The sequence below is a fragment of the Dendrobium catenatum genome, unplaced genomic scaffold (genome assembly GCF_001605985.2).
Source record: "Dendrobium catenatum unplaced genomic scaffold, ASM160598v2 fragScaff_scaffold_1392, whole genome shotgun sequence".
Lineage (NCBI taxonomy): Eukaryota > Viridiplantae > Streptophyta > Magnoliopsida > Asparagales > Orchidaceae > Dendrobium > Dendrobium catenatum.
In genome coordinates this window covers 204,054-229,253 of record NW_021319854.1, presented here as the reverse complement: position 1 = coordinate 229,253, position 25,200 = coordinate 204,054, and the positions used below count along the sequence as shown (strand labels likewise).

At 33.6% G+C, this 25,200-nt stretch overlaps 1 protein-coding gene across 4 annotated transcripts; it reads left to right on the top strand.

Annotated features, from left to right (window-relative positions):
- Nucleotides 1-4,402: 4,402 nt before the first annotated feature.
- Nucleotides 4,403-23,781, top strand: LOC110113897. 4 transcript variants are annotated; one of them, XM_020846612.2, is made up of 6 exons: nucleotides 4,403-4,736; nucleotides 8,294-8,364; nucleotides 16,336-16,506; nucleotides 18,208-18,712; nucleotides 18,903-19,042; nucleotides 23,338-23,781. In XM_020846612.2, exons 2-6 carry the CDS (start codon nucleotides 8,342-8,344, stop codon nucleotides 23,444-23,446), a joined length of 948 nt encoding a protein of 315 aa, XP_020702271.1. In that variant the 5' UTR covers nucleotides 4,403-4,736; nucleotides 8,294-8,341; the 3' UTR covers nucleotides 23,447-23,781. The 4 variants fall into 4 exon arrangements, with proteins under 4 accessions (XP_020702271.1, XP_020702270.1, XP_020702272.1 ...); XM_020846614.2 differs by having other exon boundaries at nucleotides 4,666-4,736; nucleotides 16,347-16,506; XM_020846611.2 differs by lacking the exon at nucleotides 8,294-8,364 and having other exon boundaries at nucleotides 16,347-16,506.
- The last annotated feature ends 1,419 nt before the right edge of the window (nucleotides 23,782-25,200 follow it).

Below are 25,200 nucleotides of genomic sequence, written 5' to 3'. Positions count from 1 at the left end.
TTTATTTGCCTGAAATTAATTGTTGTTAACTGTATGAACGCCCTGGCATTTTATTACATGTTATGTGCATATGTCTGTAGGGAGTATTAACATCTATAATCATGTTTAGTGTTTTTGAATGCATGTTGATGCGGGCTACCAGTTAAGCTGCATTCATTACTGGTTTTCCTACACACATTGGTTGGCAAGTTACTATGTTTGCTTGCATGCCCTGTGATGTCACCCATAAATACTCATATGCTCCTTGTAGCCCTTGTAATAGGACTGTTGTGTTTGTTTGCGGGTTTAAGTACATCACTTATGATCTATTGTTGTTGTTCACAAGCCAGGTTAGCATATTCATTTGCAAGCTAATGCCAATCATTGAGAGTATGGATTTCATTGCATTTGTCACTGATTTCCCCATACGCATTGGCTAATAAGCTACCGTATTTATTGGCAAAAATTTTGTGTTTATTAGGTTGGCTTGCATGCTGATTGAAATGTCATCTTTCATTGCTTGAGGGGCCGAATACATTTTCTTATATGTTGATGTTGATTGAAGGACATTGTTGCATTTGCATATCCTTCATGTATTACTCATGAGTATGCCATCCATAACTGGGATGAATTGCTTGCACTTAGATTATGTATTCCTCTCAGTTTGATTGATTATCATCTGTTGATGTTTGCTTGCAAGCAAGTGGCGATTTAGCACCTTATTCATTACAAGTCCTTTGATTATTCATTAATGTTCATTTGAATGTAGCTTGACTTGCATTTTAAGATTTGTATATTTAATTTGATTGTGCATTTATTGATTTAGAGTTCAATTCCCTGAGGTTCATTCAAGTCCCCTACATTTTTTGTTTAAGCCCGAGTCCTCTATTTACTAAAAATTTGGAATCCTCCAGGTGTTTCCCATATTTAGGAGAAATTTGGGGAGCCGAGCCTTCCCACCACACTACAAGTGCATGTATGGTAGGTGTCAGGTGACACTGTGGCTGTAGTTCTTAAATCCCACCATGCTACGAGAGTGTGCATAGGTTTTCGAGGTATCTATTAAAAATGCACAGTTTTTTCCCATAGGTATTAAATCACATACACATTATACTTAAAGTTATCTCCACCACGCTATGAGAGCGTGTACAAAGCCTACTCGCCTTGCCGCATCGGGCTCCTCCCACCATGTTGAGAGTGTGTACAATACATCCTTTCAAAATATATTAATTGGCTATATTAACAATATGGTTAAATAAAAATATATCCAATTATTTATTCAGTGCAAAATATACAAAATTCATTTTATTGAAAAAATTCAATAATATTACTGTTAAAATGTTGACATTGACAACATTAATTATATACTAGAAGTTAGACAATGAAAGTTTGCTAAAAATTAAGATATCACAACTTTTGTGAGTTTTGACCAAATTAAAATGCATTAAATAAAAAATACATAAAATCCTTAAAAATACAAATAGGATAATGGTTCCTAACAATAAGACAAGCAAATCTTACAATATAACCAACTAACAAAAATTGCTTTACGGTCTCCAAATTTTAGTTTCTTTTTTCTATCTCCTTACTTTCTCTCTAATTTAGTTCCTGGTCTCTATAATTAGCCAAAGTGATAAGGAGAAAAGGGATATGATGGCTTTCAATTAATGGAAATAGAATTTTATAATAAAATAATAATATAATATAAATGTAATAAATTTAATTATTTAATTTTTAACAAAACAATTTATCAATTCCTTTATATTTTCAAATTTGAAATTTTAAAAATTATAAAAAATATTCATAAAATAGCTCATCATATTTAAAAAATTTTGATGAAATTGGTTTACAAAACAAAGATCTGACAGTCCTAAAATCCTCGCTTGTGTCAATATGTATCAATTTTCTAAGGATATGTATAAATGCCTTAATTTTATGAAAAAGTTAGTGTAATTAACTATACTATGAAGAAGACAGTTTTGTGATAATGACTTCTAGAAAAAAATTATTTTATTGGATCAAAATATGAGATATTACATGTGATCTTCTAGTTCTTTTGAAGTTTGGGTTATTAAGAAAATCTAAATCTTAATATTTATTAATAAATTTAGTAGTAATAGCTCTAGTGGTGAGATTGTGACATTGAGTGATTAAGTCATTAAAAAAAGTGTAATGTTAAGATATCTCAAGTTTATTATTTAAATTGATGGTGAAATAAATAGGGATATTATTGACAGAATTCAAATTTGATGATTAAAGTGGAGGAATGCATTGAGCCCCCATTGTGTGATAAGAAAAGTAACCCTCAAATTTAAGGAAATTTTTAAAAAAAATGATGGTGAGACCTGTGATGCTTCATAGCACAAATTTTTGGCCATAAAAGAGATGTATAAAATTAAGTTAAATATTGTAGAGATGAAGATGCTAAGGTGAATGAGTGGATTTACAATTAGAGACATAATATGAAATGAGTTCATATGTGAAAAGGTTGTGGCAGCTCCAGTGGTAGATAAGATTAAAGAGAGCCACCTTATATGGTTTGGTGAGATAAAATGTCTGCCTTTCGATGATCTTGTTAGGAGAGTAGATGTATTAGATTTGACCTATGTTAATTAAGATAGAGGTAGTCCTAAAAATGCTTGATAAGTAAGTATTAAAAATGATTTTTTTAGTTATATTTAAATGAGAATTTGACTCTTAATAAAACACAATGGAGAAATAAAATTTATCTCATGTAGTGAGATATAGGTTTGTTGTTGTTGTCGTCGTCATAACCTTGTGCATACTTTGGTGTGACATTTAAACTAAGTATAAGGGAGAATTTTATTTTTTTTAATTATCAAGTAACTGAATGAGATGAAAAGTAAGAAACATGTATATCTTCCATTTCATCATTAAATATAGTTATCATGCAATTGTAATATTAGTGCAACATAATGAAACTTTATAAAATAAAATAGGATATTCTTAATGATATCTTTTAGGAGCCATGAACATATATACACAAAAATATAATACAATCTTAGAGATTTTGACTCAAAAACCTTGGTGTATGATCAATACTTAAAACATTATTTGACAAGTTATGCACCTAAATGAGGAGCCTATAGAACTAGAAGTGCATCAAAGTAAAAATGCATATCATCATAGCCTTCTAATTGCATGCTCCTTAATTGGAAGGCCTTTTGAGAGGAGTCATCATCATCATCAATTTGATGAGTCTCCTCATCAATGACATTGAAAGATTTGTGGTTTAAAATAATCTTGTTAGAAGTAAGTGTAGGAAAATTATCCTCATCAGCAAATAATCTAAAAGATGTAGATCATCAATTATCCTACCCCTCTTTTATAAGAGAATAAGACTGAAGGCGTGTGTTTACTTCTAATTAAAGTATGAAAGAAGAGTAGTCAAGTGGATCGACATCTAATGTACAAAATACTCAAGATTTTCATATATGTATATTTCATTAGTCAAAAGAGTTGAAGATTACTCAAGAGGGAAAAATGTTCACTTCCATGAGTGTATTTGATACACTAGTGTAAGTTGGAAGCTATCATCCCATATTCATGTATCCAGGAGGTTGGCATACCACTCAAATGCAAAGTTAAATAGAGATGTCATACAAAGGTGAAGAAATAAATTATCATCAAATCTAATATTGCAACATAATGCCTTGATTGAGTTCAATAATGTACTATATGGGCTTAATTTGGAATTAAATTGAGCTATTTGTATGATATACAACTTTAGATCACTCAATTTTTTAGATGACTTTAGATTTGGTGAGTTTCAAGTTTCAACTAAAGGTCCAAACAGATTCACGATCATACACTTTATGACTTTGATAAAGATTATCTTAATAATTTATTTTAGCTCAAATCTAAACTACTAAAAAAGTTTTCATTCATTAGCTTCCATTAATATTAAAGTTCTTTTTAGGATAAATTTCTTATTGTTTCTCTTCAAATAACAATCATAATTTTGTTTTCCTATTACTTTTTGTTATTTTTTCATTGCTTTTTATTTTTATTTTTTTGTATTGTAAAACTGTTTTTTGCAATCATAAAATTAATTAATTTTTTAATGTAGCTACTTCGTAATTAACGTTGTAACATGTTGCAGCTGTGCCAAACATGCACTAAGACTTTGTTTGGGACAACTTTCGAAAATAACTTTTTAATACAAAAAAATGCTGAACAAGAATTTTTTGTATTAAAGAGTTAACCAGAAATTTCCTTTAGAAAACATTAAAAAAGTCACTCCAAACTACGCCTAAATCTCATTATTTTAATTCTAAAAATTACGTGCAATTTAAAGACTAAAATTTCAGTACATCAAATTATTATTTTTTTGAATTTATTATAAATAAAATATATATGAATGAAATACTCAAATACCTATAAAAGAGTCACTAAAAATTAAGTCGGATGATTTTGTTCGATTTTTCGGATTGACCGCCTTTTTAACACTTCAGAGGCCAAAAACCCCAACTTCTCATTCTCCTCGGACAAAAACCCTAGTTCCTTTTTTTGTTTATATTTTTGCATTTGGTGAATCCTTAGGTGTTCGCTGGAGGGATTACATTGTTACAAATTGAGCTGAATAGGGGTTCTCCATCTCTGCTTTCCTCTCTGGAGTTTATTATGCTCACCGCCATCTTTAGGTATTCGAGATGAGTAGCTGATCAATTGGAAGCTCATGCAGATCACTGCAAGAAGATTTACCTCCTTATCATCGCGTCCTCGGTACATAAAGGGTAACTGAATGATATTCATTAATATATTTTTTTTCTCTCCTTCATTTCCTACCTTTTGCAACAGTAGCTAAATTATAAGGTTCGAACTTGAAAAACCTATGAAGTTGTAGAGGTTCGTGTTCGTATCGGATTCGCAATAACATTACATTACTGATTAAGAACGATTGGGTTCTTGAAAGGGATTATATGATGAAATTAAAGTTTGCTGACATTTATTTCCTACACTCAGAGATCCTCTTGTTAGACGTGACACTATTAGAGATTGCAAACTTAAAAGTGGACCATTTTCAAACAAATTATTTGAATTTGTTGCCGTTTCTCCATATTGTGTGAGTTTCGTTGGCCTAAGGAGAGTTTTCTATTTCTTCTGCGTTTTTCTTTGTAATTACATTTTGAAGGGGATCAGAATATACAGGTGATCATGTGTCACCATACTTGGAATTGAGGCTGTGGCTTCCCATGGAAAATGACATATCCTGCAAATTCTTGTATTGGTTTGGATTTAAGTTAGCAGAGTCAAAGAGCAAATATAAGAAGGATTTCACTTGATTCTTAGCATCTCTATGCCATATAATTTTATAAAATTTGAGCTTATCCTATGTGTGCTAACTTTAACTTTTGGCATGTACCTGGGATGTGAATGTTTGATTTGGTTTTTAAAAGTCAGACAATCCTCCGTATAAGCTATGTTAGTCCAGAAAGTTTGTGTGTAGATAGCACCTTTCGACAGAAATCGCCCAAGTTATCATTGTCCATGAACATAAAATACATGTAAAGTCTGACATATTATGCATATATGTTTATGTTGAAAAAAGAAAGCATAAAGTAGAAAGACTTATAGAAACAATATTGAGAAGCAAACTCTTCTTTTTTTATTCCAAAGAGGTAGAAAAGTAGAAAGTTTATAGGAGTTGTGCACAATTTTAATGGAAAGCAATAGAAACAAAAATTACACATTACCTAAATGAGAAATATAGAAATCTGAAAATAGAGAAGTTCCTAAATGCACCAAAATTGGAATTTAACTATAATATTAGTCCTCTTCATGTGGAAACTCGTGATCACTTTGATTTGGGCTTGTGTCAGCATCGCTCTTTCTGGAAGCAAGCTTTTTGTAACTGTTGGAGAGCTAAAATTGCTAGCAATCATTTCAGAAATGTTGTGCTGAACATCTAGGCAGTCTGAAAATGGCCAAAGGATTTCTGAAGGCTACAATCTTGCTAATTTTTTTAAAATGTTCATAGTCATCGTAGATTGCATATAGGATTTTCACACCCTTCCTTAAGTTGGGAATATATGATGATCATTCATAATATTTAATTGAGATTGTTAAATTGCATTTGATTTGGGGCTTTAGTGAGGACATCAATAGTTTGAGATTTTGTTGGGATTTAGATCACGTTAATAATCTCTGGTTTGATTTATTTTCTTCAATCTTGATATGTTTTATCCTATCATGGTGGATAAGATCTTTGGCAATGTTGATTGTATCTTCGTTACAACACATCATTACCGTTAGTTCTTTGGTATGGATTTTTAGATCATTTAGAAGTCCTTTGAGCTACATTCCCTCTCAAATTTTACGGGCTATGACTATAAATTCAGCTTTTTCTTGCTTCTTGCTTCTCAAAGTGACTAGACTCATCATACAAATGAGCAATTGTTAAATATGGATTTCAAATCAATTATAGATCCTGCCCAATGTTTAAAATTGCGTAATCAGTTATTAAGGCGTTTTTCATTTGTGAGGTGAAGCGTAAGCCTCAAAATCAAAATATTGCGTAAACATAAAATGATAAACCACATGTCCACATAAACATAAGTCTAATAAACATATATCTAAATATTACATAAATAAAAAAGTCCTATCATTTTTATTTTCTTACACTATCAATGGCAATCATTCAATCAAATGACATTGACAATTGTATGTCTAAAACAAAACAAGATTGCATAAAATTTAAAAGAAAAAATTTTTGCCAAAAATGAATAAAACCCAAAGGAAGATGTCGATAAGTGCGATGGTATAACAAAAAAATCACATATGAGTGCAAAGAAGAAGAGGAAGTAAAGCTATTTCACCTTTTTTCAATAAACCCTAAACTCTAACCATGAAGAAGAAGAGCTTTCAGTGGTCAATCAAAGGAGACTCCAGCTCAACTCGCAGTAGAAGAGAACTCCAAGCAAGAGGTGAAGAGCAACTCTTGGTGGAAGGAAGCCGATATCAGTCGAATGGAAGGAAGAGGGGAAAATGTCACTCGAAGAGGAAGGGAGAAAAAGCCTCGTTTCGGTTCGAAAATGACCGAAGACCCGCGGGGGTGGGGGGAATCGAATAGATATATATTAGGTTAGGTTTTTTTTTAATTATAAGAGGTGGACTCCTCTAAAACATGAGGCGAGGCGTGCCTCAAAGCATTCCTCAGTGAACTTGACGCCTCAATCCCAACTCTCATTGCTTAGGCTTTGAGGCTTAAAAGAACAAAATTCCGCTGAGGTGCGCCTTTAGGTGTGCCTCTTATTGCGCAATTTTAAACCATGATCCTACCTAATCATTATTTTTAAAGATTTCAATACTCTTATTAAATCCTTTCTTGAAGAATAGCCCTTTTTCTAGTAGCTTTTTAAGATACCTAGTATTTTATATATAACATCAGGATCCTCAATATGGGAATTCATATATCAACTAACTATACTGACAGAGAAGGGTATGCTAAGTTTAATGTACTATACTGACAAAGAAGGATATGCTAAGTTTAATGTGAGAAAGGTATATGGGGTTTTCAACCAAGTATTGATAATTTTCTTTGTCCACACGTGAAGAATCACCTTTGGACCTAATTTTAGTGATAGGATCCATCGGGGTATTAACAAGTTGGCATCCTATAATATCAATTTCTTTTAAGTGGTTTAGGGTAATTTTTTGCTGAGTGACATATATAATTTTTCTTGATCTTACAATTTCTATATCAAGAAAGTATTTTAATGATCCTTGATCTTCAAGTTCAAATTTTTGTGCTAGGATTTTTTTAGTTTGAGAAACTCTTTATCATTAGTATTAGATAAGATAATATTATGAGCATAGACAATGAGGATCTTAATTTTACCCAATATTAGTTTTTTTATGTATAAAGTGTGATCAACTTGGCCCTCATAATACCTATGTCATTTAATCATAGTAATGAATATGTCCAATCAAGCTCTTGGTGATTGTATTAGACCATGTAAATATTCCTTGAGTTTGCAAACTTTATTTTTATTGTAGGTGGTCTTAAAATTAGGTTGTATATTTACATAGAATTCATCTTAAAGATCACCCTTTAGGAAGACGCATTTGATATGTAGTTGATGAAGAGACCAATCTAGCTTAGTAGCAAGAGAGATTTTAACACATATTGAATTAATCTTGGCAAGGAGAAAATAGTTTCTTGATAATCAATCCTTGTTTGAGTAAGCCCTTCTACAACCAATCTAGCAATGTACTTTTCAATACTCCCATTAGGATCGTATTTGGTGTTAAAGATCCGTTAGCACTCAACAAATTTCTTTCCCTTTTGCAGGTTTAAGAGCTTCCATATGCCATTTGTTTTCAGTGCCCATATTTTTTCATGATTAATATCACTCCATTCAGGTATTTTTTAAACTTGATAGATGTTGTTGAGAATATTTATACTAGAGAGATTTACTATAAAGGCATGTAATGAGGGGATAAGTTGTCATAGGAGATGTATTCACTGATTGAGTATCTTATATGAGTTATTGAATCCTTGTACCTTCCTTGTGGGAAATCAGGGTGTGAAGGTCAAACGCATTGCTAATTTATGAATGATATTCAGGGCTTGTGTCAGAAATGCGGTTTTGCTTTAGAGAAATGCTTTGATCACCTTTATAAGTTGAATTTTCTTGATGTATTGTATAAGCAATTCATTTGTAACTACCTCATTTCCTTGATTTATGTGACATTAAGATTTTTTGGTATGGTTTGTGGAATGAGATTTAGGTAGGTTAGGTAGAGATGTAAGCTTAGGAAGAGCGGATAAATATTCTTACAAAACTTATATTCATTAAAGTGCTGGAACTCTCTCCCTAAATGCTAGTTTTGGAAGACAATTAATTAAAAAAAGAATGTTACATCCATGGTGGCATAACATTTTCTTAGTCTTAAGATTGTAACATTTAATAGGCTTTAGGTCAAGTTTGCTTCTTTTATGAGGTGAAGTGTTAAAAATGATAGAAAACCCAAAGACTGATAAGGTTTTTGAATTTTGGGTTTCCTATTGGCATGTGATTAATGTTTTAGTAGTGGTTTAGGCAACCTCGTCCCAATATTGTTTTAGAGTATTGCTAGAGAACATTATGGATCTAGCAACTTTCAAAATGTCAACTTTTCTTTCTGGCATTCCCTCTTTTTTGAGAGATAGAAATGCAGGAACTTTGTTGAACAATCCCTTATTGAAGAAGCAGTTCCCAATAATGGAACAAAATCATTATTTTTTATTGTCAGCTCCTAGGACTTAAATTTTGGTTTTATAATGGTCTGTATGTTATGATGGAATTTCTAAACAATGTGGTAATGTTTTAGATTTATCTTTCATTAATAAAATTCAAGCAATTCTAGTATGATCATCAATAATAGATATAACCAAGCTTTTAAAAATTGGACTGAACCGGCTGTTTCGACCAGTTTAATCGGGAACTGGTCTTATGGCTGGTTTAGTTTATTATAAAACTCGCTTCTGCATTGAACTAGACTGAACTAGCCAAAACCACCGGTTCAACCAATTTTCCTTTGAATTGGTCCCGATTTCTTTGAACTGGCTGTTTCAATGAATCTTTTAAATAATTAGTAAATTAATTTAATATATTTAGAATAGAATATTAACTTAAACAAATTAATTTAAAATTTAGTTTACTTTAATTTTTTAATAAGCATAAAATTCCTAAAATAATTATATTAAATTTATAAGTTTATACGTGAACTAAATTTATATTAAATGTGAATTAAATTTAAATATTGAATGCATTTAAATTAAAAAATACATAAGATATTATTAATGTATAAATTCAATTTATTTTTTAGTAAAAAATTTATATTATTATATGATCATTATATTTTTATTATTATTAAAAAAAATTTAAAACAATTTTCATATTATTATATAATCTAGTTCAACCTCAGGTTCGACCCTGGTCGAATCATTGAACCTTGAACCTCTCATTTTTCCAATTCTATATCCGGTCTGATTTTATAACCTTGGATTTAACCATCTAACCCTCGTGATATTGATAAACTGAGATGGTCATCAAATATTAATATGAATGACTTGAAAGTTTGAAAGCTTTAGGATGGCTTGGATATGTGTTTTTGGCATGTTTTAACATTTAACATGCTTCGCACTAAAAAGACTTTTGATATTTATTGATAAATAAGAGAATAGTTTTGAGCTAATTGAAGTTTAGATAACCAAGACATAGGTTCCATAATATGATTGTACTCTCTCTAGGGAATGATATATATTGAGCATATTTACTTTGTAATTTAGGATTTTCTTCAACGTTTAGGAAGTAGAATATAGCATTTTCCTTAGCATTGCCAACCCTCCTCCACGAGATCGCATTGTGAAATTCTCAATGAGTAGTAATAGAGTTCGTATCTTGGGTGGTTTTGATGATATATAAGATATAACTAGAGAAAATGATATATAAGATATAACTAGAGAAAACGAATCATAGGTAATCCTTATTCCTTATAGTGTAGTTCTTGTAATAGTATTGTATTTGATGAAATAAATATGTATCCCTTACATGGTGATCAAATTCACCGGATTCTACAATTCATAATCAGGACTTATCAATTTTTTAATTACATGCATTCACAATCATATCTTTTTGTCGTTGATCTGGGCTCATTTTAGGTGTGGTTAAATTTGTTTGGAGTCAACTAAACACCTTTTCCAGCTTATCAATTTTCTCTTGATTGAAAGATTGAAAGAGAAGAGTGTGAATGGTGTTGGTTTTTAGATTCATTCTTGGTTGTAGAGAAACCTCTACCGTATTTTATAGGTTTCTAATCAGTTGGCTTCTCATGAAGTTTCCATCAGGCTTCTCTTTTGGTAACTAGATCTCCCATCATGATCTTTTTGCGGCTCTATTTTATATAGACTTTAGAGAACACTTCCATAATTGATGAAAGGGTTTTTGTTCCAAACAACCCGAGAAGGAATTTTGCTATCTTGTCTTTTTAACTATTTTTTTTATATTGTTCTATCCCCAGACACTCTCAATATAATTTTTCAAATATATTGAGTTGTTATGAATGCCTATTAAGAGTTATTTTACTATTGAGCGATGGAGAGATCACCTTATTAAAGGTCTTGGAGGGTATTTTGTATTTATTGTAACTTGAGACAGTATGTTCATTGTTCAAACAAATTTCATCTCCAGCATCTAGATTTCCTTTACAACTCCTTAGAATACATAATTTTGATTAATTTTATTTTCTATGATACCAATATGTCAGTACAATCATATTATTTTCATATTTTTGTTTTGAACTTTGGATCTTTTTTAGGACTGGCAGCATCGGTGAAGTGATTATCCTAGCCTTTCTTGCTAATGAATGTATTGAATGATTGAGCCAATTGGAAATAGTTTTGTTTGTTTAGTCATGTCCTATAATATGGTAGGTTAAAGAAGCTTTCATGATTGTCGAAGCCATAGAAGGTTGATTCATGGTTGGAGGTTGTGTCCATGGAGAAGCTTCTATCAGACGCCATTCTGTGTTTAACTGTATTCACGATTAAGACAAAGGAAGGAGACATTGAAACTAAAGAGAAATAGGAAGTTGAGAGGAGTGGCTCGGATATCATGTTGAAGAAAAAAGGCAGAAAGTAGAGAGATTTATGAGCACAACATAAAGGAGAATACTTTTTCCTAGTCCAAAGAGGTACAATAGTACATAATTTATACGAGTTATGCGCAACCTTAGAACGAAATTCAATAAAAACAAATATTACACATGACATGTCCTATCGAAGAAATGGGAAAGAAAAAGATCGGAAACTCCGACATTTCCTGCTGATTTTAAAAAAATGTTTACATGCATTCTAGGATTGTGTTAGACCGGTCCACGCGGGACCGGCCCAGCCACAACGAGGCGGAAGTTCCGCCTCCCGTTTCCGCACGCAAGCCTGCCGTTTTAGCCGCACGCCCGAATAGGAAGGTTTTTGAATGGATTTTAGGAGGGAAATTGAATGTAGGGACTGTTTAGGGAATTCGTTTTGATTTGTATGCGTTAAATAGTTGTTTTTCCTAGGGTTTGGGCATCTGGAATTTGGCTGAAATTTGAGATCTCTTAGATTTAGGTTTTCTTTGGGCTCTAGCGGTGTCTAGAGATTTTGGAGAGATCGATCCTCCTCTCGAATTGAGGATCAATTGTATCTTGCTATTTTATTCATCGACTAGTGGAATACAAGCTTTTCTTTGAGTTTTCTCTCAGATTTCCTTGTGGTTTTGCTGTTTTTCTGCTTTGGACAGCAGATTTACTGCTGTTTGCTCTTCGTTTGGTGTTAGGATTGCTTGAGAACTCAAGTTTACCCTTAGGGTTACTTGCGAACTCAAGTATTTCCTATCAAATTGGTATCAGAGCGTTGTTTTTGGGACCATTGGCTGCTGAAATCTTGAAAATTTCAGCAATTTCTTCGTTCCCGGAATAAGATCTATGAGATTCTTGGGAAGAACGTGGCCGGAAAGAAGGTAGAAGTCTTGGAAGGCGAAATCGGACAATTGAAATCCAATTTGGAGGCAAGATTTTTTGATTTCTAAAATCAAATTACCTCCAACAATAAAAGGTTGGAGGGGAAGTTCACCGTGTTGGAAGAAATGATGAAGAAATTACTTGAAATGAAGACTAATCCGGTGACATCGGAAGTAAGAGAGACCATCGATGGCCATGACATGGGAGGAAATCCAAACCCGTTGCGGAGGAGGAGGAATTCAGAGGTGGAGATCCTGGAGGAGGAGAACGACATGCCCCCTCTAGAACCGCTTTCTAGAGAAGAGATGAGTAGGGGACACGACAAACGGGAGGCTGATTTTGTCGGAAGAAGAGAAGAATTTCATCGCTCAGGTGCTGAATTTGAGAGAATCCAGCGTCGAGGTGCTGATTTTGAAGGGGGAAGAGAGGAATTCCATCGTCGAGGGGGCTGATTTTGAAGGAAGAATGGAGGAATTTCATCGCCGAGGTGCTGAATTCGAAAGAATTCAGCGTCGAGGGGGGGGGGGGGGGGGGGGGGGGGGGTATGAACTATTAGACCAAAGCCCAATTAATAGCCACTATTGAGAAGATTAATTATTTTACTCATTCATGCATAAGATATATATAGAAACACAATTATATCTATATAGTATGCATAGAAAGTGGTAAAAGTTTTGCTCTTGCTCTTCCAATTTTCCCTCATATGGCTTTAAGTATTACTCATATGGATGGCCACTGCAGAGCAATTAATAATTCTCAAAAACCAATATCCTTGCTTGTAAGTTGTAACAAACATAACTATTGTTTTGCAATTGTTGACATTTTTTTAAGGATAGAAATATATCACATATGTTTTTATAAAAGGCACAAGGCTAATTCCAAAATTTTAAGAAGAGTCATTGAAAGGAACAAACCCTTCATACAAGAACCATAAGAAAATATATGCTTAATATTTTCTCAAGAAATGAACATGTTAGACCGGTCCAGGCGGGACCGGCCAAGTCGCGAAACAGGCGATCTGTTCGCCTGGGCGGAGGCCGCGCGCACCGCGTGCCTTGCGGGAGCCGAATAGGAAGCTTTTTTGGGGAAATTAAGAGGGGAATTTGAATGTAGGGACTGTTTAGGGAATTCCTTTTGATTTGTATGCATTAAATAGTAGATTTTCCTAGGGTTTGATCATCTTGAATTTGAATGTAATTTGAGATCTCTTAGATTTAGGTTTTCTTTGGGCTCTAGCGGCGTCTAGAGATTTGGTAGAGATCGATCCTCCTCTCGAATTGAGGATCAATTGTATCTTGTTATTTTATTCATCGACTAGTGGAATACAAGCTTTTCTTTGAGTTTTCTCTCAGATTTCCTTGCGGTTTTGCTATTTTTCTGCTGTGGACAGCAGATTTACTGCTGTTTGCTCTTCGTTTGGTGTTAGGATTGCTTGAGAACTCAAGTTTACCCTTAGGGTTACTTGCGAACTCAAGTATTTCCTATCAGATTGCTTATTAGATTATCACAATTTATAGAGATGAAGTTCTTAACTTCCTAGGTAAACTTGATAACCTGATTGGGTTCGCTATTTATTTATTTATATTACTTGATAGAATTTATTAGTGGATTATTTTATCTGCCATGATGACAAATATGAAATGAGGTTGGAATTTAGTAACTTTTCTTAATATTTGGTCTAAATATTGTCTCTAAGCCAACTGAAAATTGGCTAGGCACTTGGGTGAGACGAGGCCTTAAGCTCCTCCTTCATCTCTTATGGTGGCATACTGGCATGCTATTGCTTAGTTGAGTGTCCTACCATCTATGATGCACCGACACTTCTCTTCAAGGAGGTGTGCAGTGTCCGACACCGTGTCCGACACGACACTCGTCTGACACTCCACCATGTGTCGGACACGTCGAAAACGTGTCAGATTAAAAAATATTAAATACAAATTGGACACGCGTGTTCGACACGCGCATCTTAAATATTTTATAATTTTTTTTAAATATAATTTCTTGTATTTGGCGGGATTTAAACTAAATTTCTTATTTCCTATCCACAACACCAAATCAACGTCCACACTTAATACCCAATCATCGAATATTCTCATTTTCATTTCTTTTTGGCAGTGAAGGTATTTTCATCTCCTCTCTCGATGACTGATAAACGACATCGACGTCTTACTCTCGACATACTAATACTAATCATTTTAAGCACAAATTCTAGTTAAATGACTTATTATTTTCAAATTAGTTTTAAAATTATACTTATTTAATTTTTATACACTATTTTTTAAATATAAAAACTATAATACCATGTCAAACCCGTGTCCTATATTTTCAATAAATGACGTGTCCCGTGTCCGTTTCGTGTCGTAACCGTGTCGCCGTGTCCGTGTCTGTGCATCATAGCCTACCATTAAGTGCTAGTCAGGGAGATTAGTGCATTACGCTGATTGAAGAGATGGATGCTAATGCTTTAAATGTAGAAGATGCGTTTTTTATGATAATTTAATATGTGGTGATGTACAAAGCACTAAGAGTTGGAGAATAAGGATTTGAATGTGTTAGTAAGTTAGAGCTAATGTATGAGCAAGTCTAGTTATAGAGGTCTAATTCTTGAGGATGAATTGATGAAGTTGTTGGGGCTGATGATATTGATGAAGATATAGAGGAATACATATATACTGAAGGAGAACAGAGCATGGATGGTGATAAAGATGGAAGATATTATAGCAATGATTAGAGAATTCCTAGACCATTCATGTTAAACCTGAGTTATTTAATTGTCTAAAGTTATTTAAATGTCTTTCTTTTTTCTTATTTAACATTATCTATTTAGAAATGTTTTTTATCTTTGAATGCAACAAAACTATATTATTGATTATTTTCTCTTGCATGTTTTGATGTTATGGTTGCTCCTCATAATTGAAATAACATATTACGTGAAATAGATATTATTTAGAACCTCACTTTGCTTGGGTTAGTTCTTATGGTGGCACCTAATATTTAGGGAGTAGGAACTAAGGGGGATCAAAGTTGGGTTGGAGATACGGACAGTCAAATTCATTTTCAACTCAAAGGCTTAAGCCTATTGGTGAAAGCCAGCCAATTACTTAGTATTTCTACAACCTATTTTTTATTTGTCTGATATTGAACTAAACTCAATGCTTTTATGTGCTTTAATAATTTTCCTCTCTCGTGAGTGTTCTCCACAAAAACGTTCATTTTAACTTCATTGAATATTTTTTTAAAATATCATTAAGTTTCATGCGCAAAGAGACTACTCAATCACGTGGAGCTTGTGTTGGGGTCACTTTCTCTTGAACCTTGCTAGACTGGGATAGAAGCAATTAAATCTCATAGGAGCCACATGTTGTATATATCATGCGATCCCAGCTGAGCCATCAGCTCTGATAGAGTATGTTAGAGAGTTTGATCCAAAAGGAGACTAAACTTGGGCCAGATACACTAGTTGTTGAGCTAATTTTCAACCTTCAAGCTTAAGTCTATGTATGAAGTATTTTTACACAAACATATTTATCACTTATTTAACATGAGACTAAATCCAATATTTATATGTGCTTTAACAATTTCTCCCTTGTAGATTATGCAATCATACCTACTTGAGGGTCCATTTTGCTTTAAACAACATTGGTTGAATATCCATCTTTCCTTTTTTGTATAAAACTATTTTTAAGCTAAGGACAATGCTAATCATTGTATGTCTTTTTCTATAAGGAGAATATTTGTTTTCCCTGAACAACAAAAATTTAAAAGTGCTGTTGTTTATAGTGCAAAGGAACTTTTGATTTGTTTCTGGTAAACTGTACGAACTGATTTCGTTTGATTACTAAAAAGGGTTCTTGCAGAGTTCTTTGAGGTATCAAATGCGGTACTTCAATCAAGTGACCAATGTTGTTGGAGTTCTTCTTCTGCTGCAGTTTCTTCCAACTCTTTTTCCCTACAACAAGTTCGAAAGAAAGTAACCAAGCAAGAAAGGAGTGCAATGGTATTAGCTTTTGTTGAGAAGTAAGTTTCAGTTAATTTGGCATAAATGATATTCTCATGCTTTTGATCTTCACCTATTAGTTTAAAACTATGATGTATTCTTGAGTTGATACCTGATAGGTGAAATTTTATCATAACCCACAGCTAATTACTAGTTGTTGCATATTGTTTCTTTTTGTGTTTGAAATATGAATCTAAAACAAACAAATCATTGGAGGAAAAAATAATCTAAATCGTTGGAGGAAAATACTTTATCCTAGTTATAGGAAGAAAATAATTTATCCAAAATACAAGGAAATAATAAATAATGATGCTTATTACATTTGATTGAAAATCATTTTATACTTGGTGTATCATATATCAGAATTTATGACACATAAATGTGATGGACCGGACCGGCCGGTCCAGCCCACAGCAACACCGGCCCAAAAAGGGCCGGTTCTCACGTACTGCAGGCGGAGAACCCGCCTGCCTGGGCGGTCGGCCGAAAGGGAGAGAGGAGGCGGGTGGGCCCAAGGGGGCCACCAAATTGAAGAGGGAGGATGATGTGTTTGCCCTAGGGGTAATTAGGGGTTTATGGGGGGGTTTTGTGGTAGTTAAAAGGGAGTTAGGGTTGGTTTTGGAGGCATCTTGTTTTGGGTGGCTGTTTTTAGTTTCTTCTAATCTAGGGCTTGGGAGAAAGCTTCTCTTTTCGAATTGAGAGCATTGTATCCGTGGAAACTTGTAAGTCTTTTGATATTTAAGTAACTGAAGTGTTTGTGAGTGTTTTCATCCAAGAAGTCCTTCATTTTTCCACTGTTTTTGGGCTGTTTTTCCTGGATTCCGAATTTTGCAACTCAAGTTCCATCACAATGCTAATGATATGTCCAAATATTTGTGCAATTTACTATTTTACTAATAATTAAGCAGCAAAAAAAATATTTTGTTGTTTTGCTAATAATTTGAAAATAAAAAATGGTCCAATTGATGAATCTCTAACCAGCCAGGGAAGTGTTGATGCATATGCAAACTTTCCTTTATATTGCAGAAACATCATTTTGATTCCAATCGGTTTCCAAGTCACAACAGAAGGAACTTGGTTGTTGCTCATAGGCCTGTCTGCATTCTTTAGTCTTTTACTAGTATGATGAGTCAGGTCTTTATTACCCAATGATGAACCTGAAGTATTTTCTTGTTTTATAGAACATTTAGAAATCATATCAAACTAAAAAGGACACAAAAACAAGCGTCCATTTAATTCAAATGTTTGTATGCAGAAAATTGATGTTGCATTGTCTTTATATTTCTTAAAATGTCAAATGGCCCTATTTTATAAGTAATATATGGTATGTTCCATGAAATAGCACAAATTGATTTGAAATGCAAGTAACAGTGTACCTTGAATACTGATGTTTTATATGTATTGGATAGTCTTTCTTAGAAGGTTACCCAAGGCTACACATCCATGTAATTTACTTGTTGAATTGAAGACAAAAAATATTGTCTCACTGGGTTGCAAGTTGCATTGAAGCAATTAGGGATTATCATGAGCAAGAACTTTATCTGATACTATGAAGACTAGGATTTTTTTTTTGGTATGTTTTTCCCCCCTCTTATTTCTTTGGTCCTTATCAAAGAAATTCACATGAAGCAAATTGTTCAATTGTTGAAAATTTATATTGGCTTACAACTTCTAAAAAAGGTCCTTTGAAAATTGAATGATGATTTGAGTTTTTGATGCAGATATAGAGCTTTGAATGGCGGGAAATTCCCAACTATTTCCTGTACTCAAAAACAAGTTGGTGGATCATATTATGTGGTAAGAGAGATTATTCAGGAATTGGAACATAGTCATAAGAGGACACCTCTAGAAACTAAAAAGGAAATCAAGATTAGTGAGGAAAAGATCGAGTTTGAAGACTTTTCTTTGACAAAAGAACCTTGTATTTTAGCTGATGCTAAACAATCTTCTTTTAAAGAGTATATCGGCAATAGTATTGAAGTTAGGAAGCAGCATTCAAGTTCTAAAAGCAAGGCAGGCACTACAACTTCTAGGTTGAGTACTGAGGCCCATTCTGACAATCAGATTGAAAGAGATGCTCATAGACTGCTTACTCCTTCGAGGGATAGTAAAGAAAGTCACCAAGACAAGGATTTGGGTTTTGACAAACTGCATGTGTCTACTTCTCCAGCAACAGTGAAGCCACAAACTCATACTTCAGTAGCGTCAAATACTGAAACAATGAATGTTAGTGTTTTAGACCTTCATACTTCTTTATTACTTTTGAAAAGGTCCCTTAAATTTTCAGTTTACATGCTCATGCCCTATCTGCACACTTACTACCACCTTTGCCTGCATGCATATCTGCACACTTACTTCCAGCTTTCTGTCCACACATTTCTTAAGTTCCGAATTGATACTTGTGCAACATGTTTAGGTGGGACATCCAGTGTCTGCCAAACTGGAAACTAAAACAAGTATTTTTCACACTTCCACTGAAGAGAGAGAAGTTTGCAGGAAAGATGCAGCTTCTGCTGCGAACATACATGAGCGAGCCATTCGATCAGAAGTCCATCAGTAAGCATCATTTTGATTTCCTAGTTACATTATTGATCTTGATTAGGATGCCGATTTTTTTTTTTCTTGTGTTCCTAACCTTTTTTAGTTGTATTTTCCACAACATTGGTCATCATCATTTTGTTGTGGAATTTTCATCAGTTCCTTTTTCTGACTTCATGGGTTGGGTTGGTAAATGTTGTAGTTAAGGTTTGTAGTGGATCACTTTCTTCCATATATGCTCTTTTAGGACTCTTTATACTCATACTAAATTTCATTTATGTGTCTAATTTTGGCACAGACTGCTATCTGATCTCCCATATCCTTAAGACCCGCCAATTGGATTTTCCTTATTTTTAGTTAGCCCTTTCATCCCTTTTAGTTATTCTTTCAATATATTTTTGAAAAATATGAATTTGTTCTTTGGCTGTTCTTCATGGTGCACAAGAGGATAGAAGTTTGATTTGCATTTTATATTGAATATATTGGCTATAACATAAGGTTTGAAGTTTGAACCACTACTGACTTCCCCATGCTTGGGGAGTGAAAGGAAGCTAAAAGTTTTAGCATAGGTTCTGTATTCTGTTTATTGCAATATCAAACAACCGTTTAAATGAAAATACATGTATATTACAAATGAATAGTGCAAACGTGCAAACATTCATTCATTTCTACTTCTTGCACGTAGAGTATGCTCTTCTTAGTTTTACTCATGCCAAATAACTTGTGCTGGGGTTTGGGCATATCTTAGTTGTAAGGAGTGAGTCATATTTGGCTCATTGTTATCAAGGGAGAGTCAGGCATTTTCCTAGGCACCTAGATAAGGAGAAGTAGGCAAAATCAATAAGGTTCCGCCTAGGCAAGTGCCTTACTGTAAGTTACTAGGTGCCCCGATGCATGCTTCCATGATGCAAAAAAGTTTTGAAACATACATGACTATATCATGAAATGGAGGGCCATAAGCTAGTAATGAGGAAGATAGTACATATTATGAGGAAGAGGAAATTAATAGTAGCAAGATTTGATAAACCTTTCATTATGCTATCCACCAACTTAGGTTTTTATTTGCTTGTTTAAACATGAAGTATAACTTAGTGCCTTGCTGGGTACTGTATTTTAGATAATCTATATAACAAAAATTAAATAATGTCTGAATTTGAATCTAAAATGAACATGCAGTTATATTGAAATAGGTAAAGTTAAAATAATTGAACAAGAAATGGTGTAAGAGTAGCATCTTTTGAGGATACAATAATACTAAGGGTGTGTTTGAGGCAATTTTTTCATAATTTTGCTTTATAGACCACTATTTTATTTATGTTTGACCACAAGTTTTTACTATTTCTAAAAAAATATTTATATGTTAGCGAGTTATTCACAACCAAGTCACATGGAGCACATCCATTAAGGAAGTTGCTGTTTAGTTTTTTTTCCTTAAAAGGGGAAAATACCTGAACACCTACATCATTTATAGAAAATTATCTCTTCTTAAAGACTTTTCCAAGGATGTCGTAGCTTGTTCTCATCACGTTTTTCTCAGTTTAACTATCCCATTGTAGTGATTTGTCTTTTAATCTTCCCCTCTTGCATCAATTCGAAATCCCCCAAAATAGATTATGGATCAAACCTCCTCAATGGATGGAAAATTATACATGGTTTTTGGGTAGAGCTTGGATACTCTTAATCAAAAGATGGTTTATAGTCATAGAAAGATTATAATGTGGTTGGCCCGATAGACTTAAAGGTGAGTTTTTGGGTTATGTTGTCTAATGAAAGCTAGAAATTGGTGAATTCTATTATTATTGTTGCTACTACAAATTGATATTGCTCTCTGCAGTTGTCGTTGCTTGCCCTACTGCCAAAATTGCTTGGTTCTACTAGTTGCCTTGCTATTTTCCCTTCTTATTTACCATAGGAACAAAGAAAATAAAAAAGCCAATTTTCAGTAACAACAAGGTGGAAGTCCAAACTAGAGAAAAAAAAATTGTATTCTATAAAATAAAACTAATCTAAGAGATTGGTTATGGTACATTATTCAAATTGTTGTGTTAGAGTAACCAATTTGACCTCTAAGGGATGTTGATTCACCTATGGAAAAGTTGTTAGACATGTTGTTTTCGACCCTTTTTGGATTCGAAAGAAAAACCAATACTATGTCAATGATCACCTTTGGGACTTAAACTTTGTACTTGTAAGATCTCTGTATTTCTCCTTTTTATAAGAGGTTGAGGCGGTGGTGATGATAACTAATTTGCTTAGTTTAGGGAGTGATTTAAAGGGTTGACTATGGTAACAAATCTTGAACAGATTTGTCTCAAATTAAACTTTAAAATTAGCTAGGAATCCACAATAAATCTTGATTGAATCTTATTGGAGATTTTAGAGCAAATTAAATTCACATTTAACAATATTTATTGGAGATTAGTTTTAGATGTACTATCTGCAAAGAGAATGACCTTTGTGCGGCGCCTCTTAATTATTCATAAATGTTAACTCAAGTTTTGCAGTACCTCAGTTCATCAATAACAAACATGTCATAGCCATTTACCACAATTCTAGCCTTGCTTTCATGCTTCTTGATTCTAAAATATTCTTTTCCTTGTAACACTCTCCCTTTGGTAGATTTTACTTGATAGGAGCTTTCTTCCACATTACTTGTTCATAATCACTAATAATTGATTTTATAATTGTTCACTCCATTCTTATGTTTAATGTCATGTACATGGTATTATTCTTGCTTTCACATGCCATCTTCATAGTGCCCCTTGGTCACTTTCAAGTTTCAGTATGAAGCTTGAGATGTAACTTTCTAACTAGCTGTCCAATTGAGATCAAGTTTCTTTTCAAACCAAGAAAGATCCTCACATAATGAAAGTGTCCATATAGTTATATTTGCAATCTTGTTTTGCACATAACCAATTTCCGCAATGTTTAAAGGCTCATTATCGGTTATATTAACTTCCCACAATCTCCTACAAAATAGTTCGTCGTAAACTCATTTTGTGGAGTACAATAAAAAGACACCTGAATTCGAGTATGCTAGATTCTATAGAATTATAAGTACCAAGGTTGGGTTTATTATAAATCTTAATTCATTGATTTCTCTATCTAAGTTGACTTATGTTTACCATTCCTTAGTAAATAATCCCTTTTCATTTGAACAATCTTGCCAAATTGCATTGTTTTATTCTTTGGGTTGACTCTTCTAAGTTTTGGACTTGTTTCCATTATTTTTTCATATATTTTTTTCCACAACTTTTAAGATTTAGTGAAGCAAAAGATGATCCTTCATCTAATTCTCGTCTTTTATTATCCTCACTAAAGATAAAATCATAAGCATAATTGAGCCCTTGCTCAATAAACCTACATGAACGGTTGATCGCCATCACAGATCCATACCAGCTCTCAATAAGTGATGATAACAAGTTCAATGCATGGATTTCATCTTCCAAATTGATACCAATCAAACTCAATTGTTTTGTGATATGCTTGATCTCATTGCTATGCTATGTATATATAATCTCCCTCATCCTTCTTAATACAATAAATTTCCTAATTGGTTTTCCCTCCTAAAGCCTAGCCGCTCCTTCCTCTTTGAATTTTCAAATGATGCTAGCAAGTGGGGCCCACTTGTGGGCTGGCCAAAGCAGAGGAGGCGGAATACCTCTGCCTCCTATATGTTTGCTGAACCGGCTGGGCCGGTTCAGCTCTTGTCCGCCTAACACTTTTGTACATGTCTATAGAGCTTTCATTATGTTGTGGCCTTCTTATGCAATAATATATTGAAGGAAACATTTGTTACTGACAAAATATGTAACTTTGGAAGCTTATCTTTTTGGGATATCCGTGTCTTCTTTGCTCATAGCAGCGGCCTTAATGCGTTTGACTCCAGCATTAATGGTTGATGAAATTTTTTTGGTGCTGTTAGTTTTGATTGTCATCTTCTAGTTCTCGAAATTCTTGTCATCAAAACATTTACATCCTCACATTGCAATTTTTGAATTCCATTGCTCCACTTTTCCGTGGAACTCCAAAGTTCAGTTTTAATATCAATTCTTATGGAGAAGTGCACAGGGGGGAACAATAATGGGACCATGGGAAATAAAAAAGATCTGCAAGGAAAATAGTAGTAAAAGAGAGGAGATTTAATTTTTCTATCCTTCAGCTACTTTTGTGCTTGTCATTTTCTGCTAGCTGTTATAACTAGCTAAAGCTGTAATATCATATTTTACCAACTTACCTTACCTTCAAGCTGTTACCATTTTTTTTTTATTTACTTAAATGTTAAATTGGTTTTGTTCTTCTTCTTTTTATAGTGGCCAACGACAAATTGTTGAACAAGGCGCACAATCGACTAAGAGATCAATTTTTTGGGGTAATTTGAAATCCATTGCAGTTGGTATTATCAACCTATGGAAAAAGTAGATTGCACTACTTTCGTCTTCATTGTTTACCTTACAGGCTCTTTGTAGCTTCTTTCTGATATGATAGAAAGAGATGATAAATATGCTGCTTCCTCTCATGATGGTTGCTTCTGGAAGCTTATTTTGAGCTATTGATTTGTTTCTCAAAGTTGAATTAAAGATATCGTGGTTTTCTGTTAAAATTTCCTATCAGTGATTAATGTAGTATTGTTTCTGTATCATCTTCTTGCTTTACCCTCACTTGACTAATGATGATTGTAGAAGAGTGATGGCTTCTCAAGCTCTTTTCCCTTATACCGAACAACATTCAAATGCATGAGGTAATGTGCTTCTTAATTTTTGTGCAAGGATTTTGTTCAAAACTTTAAAAAGATAAAACAGTGGGTTTCATTAGGTGTTATTCAAATTGTTTTGCATGAAGTGCTTTTTTTAAGCTATAGAAACTGTATGTTGGCGATGAATAAGCTGATTTAGATTTTGTTTGGGACAGCTTTTTTATTATTTTATTTAGTAGCTTTTTAGTAAAAAATATTTTTGTGCTAAAACGCTACTTCCTAAAAAATTATAATAGTTGTCCCAAATGAAGCCTTTGAGCATATGATGAGATTCATTTTGCTAATTACTCGTGTCGGTTCTGCACTTGCACCTTCTATTCATTTGAACTGGTCTCAGTTAGAATTCTTACAAGTTTTTATTGAAAAATTAAAGTAGATGATGATGGTGGTAGAGAAATGAAGGCCAGCTAGCTAGCCATGTGCTCGTTTGATGGAGTTATAAATGGCACCGATCTCTTAGAGTTGTCTTCTATGCATTCGTCCTTTCAAAAAATATAGAAAAAGTGGCTGTGCGTCTCTTCAAATCTCTTATAAAATATACATTCATCTTTCTATCATCATTCTATAACTTTCTCTCAAACCCTAAAGAAATTCCAAAATTACTTTTGAAGTTGCCAATCAAATTAGTGATCCTCTTGACCTAGTTTTTGATAAGTGATAAGATATGTTTATTGGCTTATAGCAGATTCCGGGTCACTAATTCACAAGTGGAGCACATCTGTCCTGCACATGCTTAGATTGATTTCCTCTCAACTGTTAGATGCCTGCTCTGCTTATCTCACCATTGATGTGTAAGATATCATCTGTATAATTTCTGCTTTGGCTTGAGACAATGCTTTCCTCTTAAGAGCATACCATTACTCTCTATGCATGAAAGTCTCTTAGACCAGATGATTACAGGAATTTTAAGCTGTTTACAATTCCTTCAATATCGTTGTTAGAAATTATCTCCTAACTAACATTTATCTTTGGTTTAGTTCTCTGCAACAGTTGCAACCCACCTATATCTCCTAAAATATCTTGGATCTTCACACTCTACTCAAGATTAGACCTCAACATATTCTTATAGCGGTTCATAGCTTTTCTAGCTCCCCAATTAACTCAAAATTCTAATATTAGGCATCTAAGCCCCGAAGAGGACTCTAAGTTCGTCCAATAACCTAACCCCTTAGTTGGTCCCTTCCCATTGACCTACACCTCGAATACAATTATTCCAACAAAGAGTTCAACTCATTTTTAGCTTTTTTTTTTTTTTTGAACGGGGGTGTCTATCCTCTGCTACTCCGAAGAAAGTATTTGGCGGCGTAATTAATCTTTTGGTGGAATCTAGCGAGGCCACCCACTTGCATCGAGCCAACATTTGATTTGCCCCATTGTAGATGTGAGGTTGTAGTATGGGGGATTCAAACTCGGGATGGGG

Coding starts and splice junctions, on each gene's coding strand:
- LOC110113897 (XM_020846611.2), top strand. CDS start 4,679: ATGCAGATCACTGCAAGAAGATTTACCTCCTTATCATCGCGTCCTCGG. Junction 4,737..16,346: donor GCGTCCTCGGTACATAAAGG/GTAACTGAATGA, acceptor GGGTTCTTGCAG/AGTTCTTTGAGGTATCAAAT. Junction 18,713..18,902: donor CAAATACTGAAACAATGAAT/GTTAGTGTTTTA, acceptor CAACATGTTTAG/GTGGGACATCCAGTGTCTGC.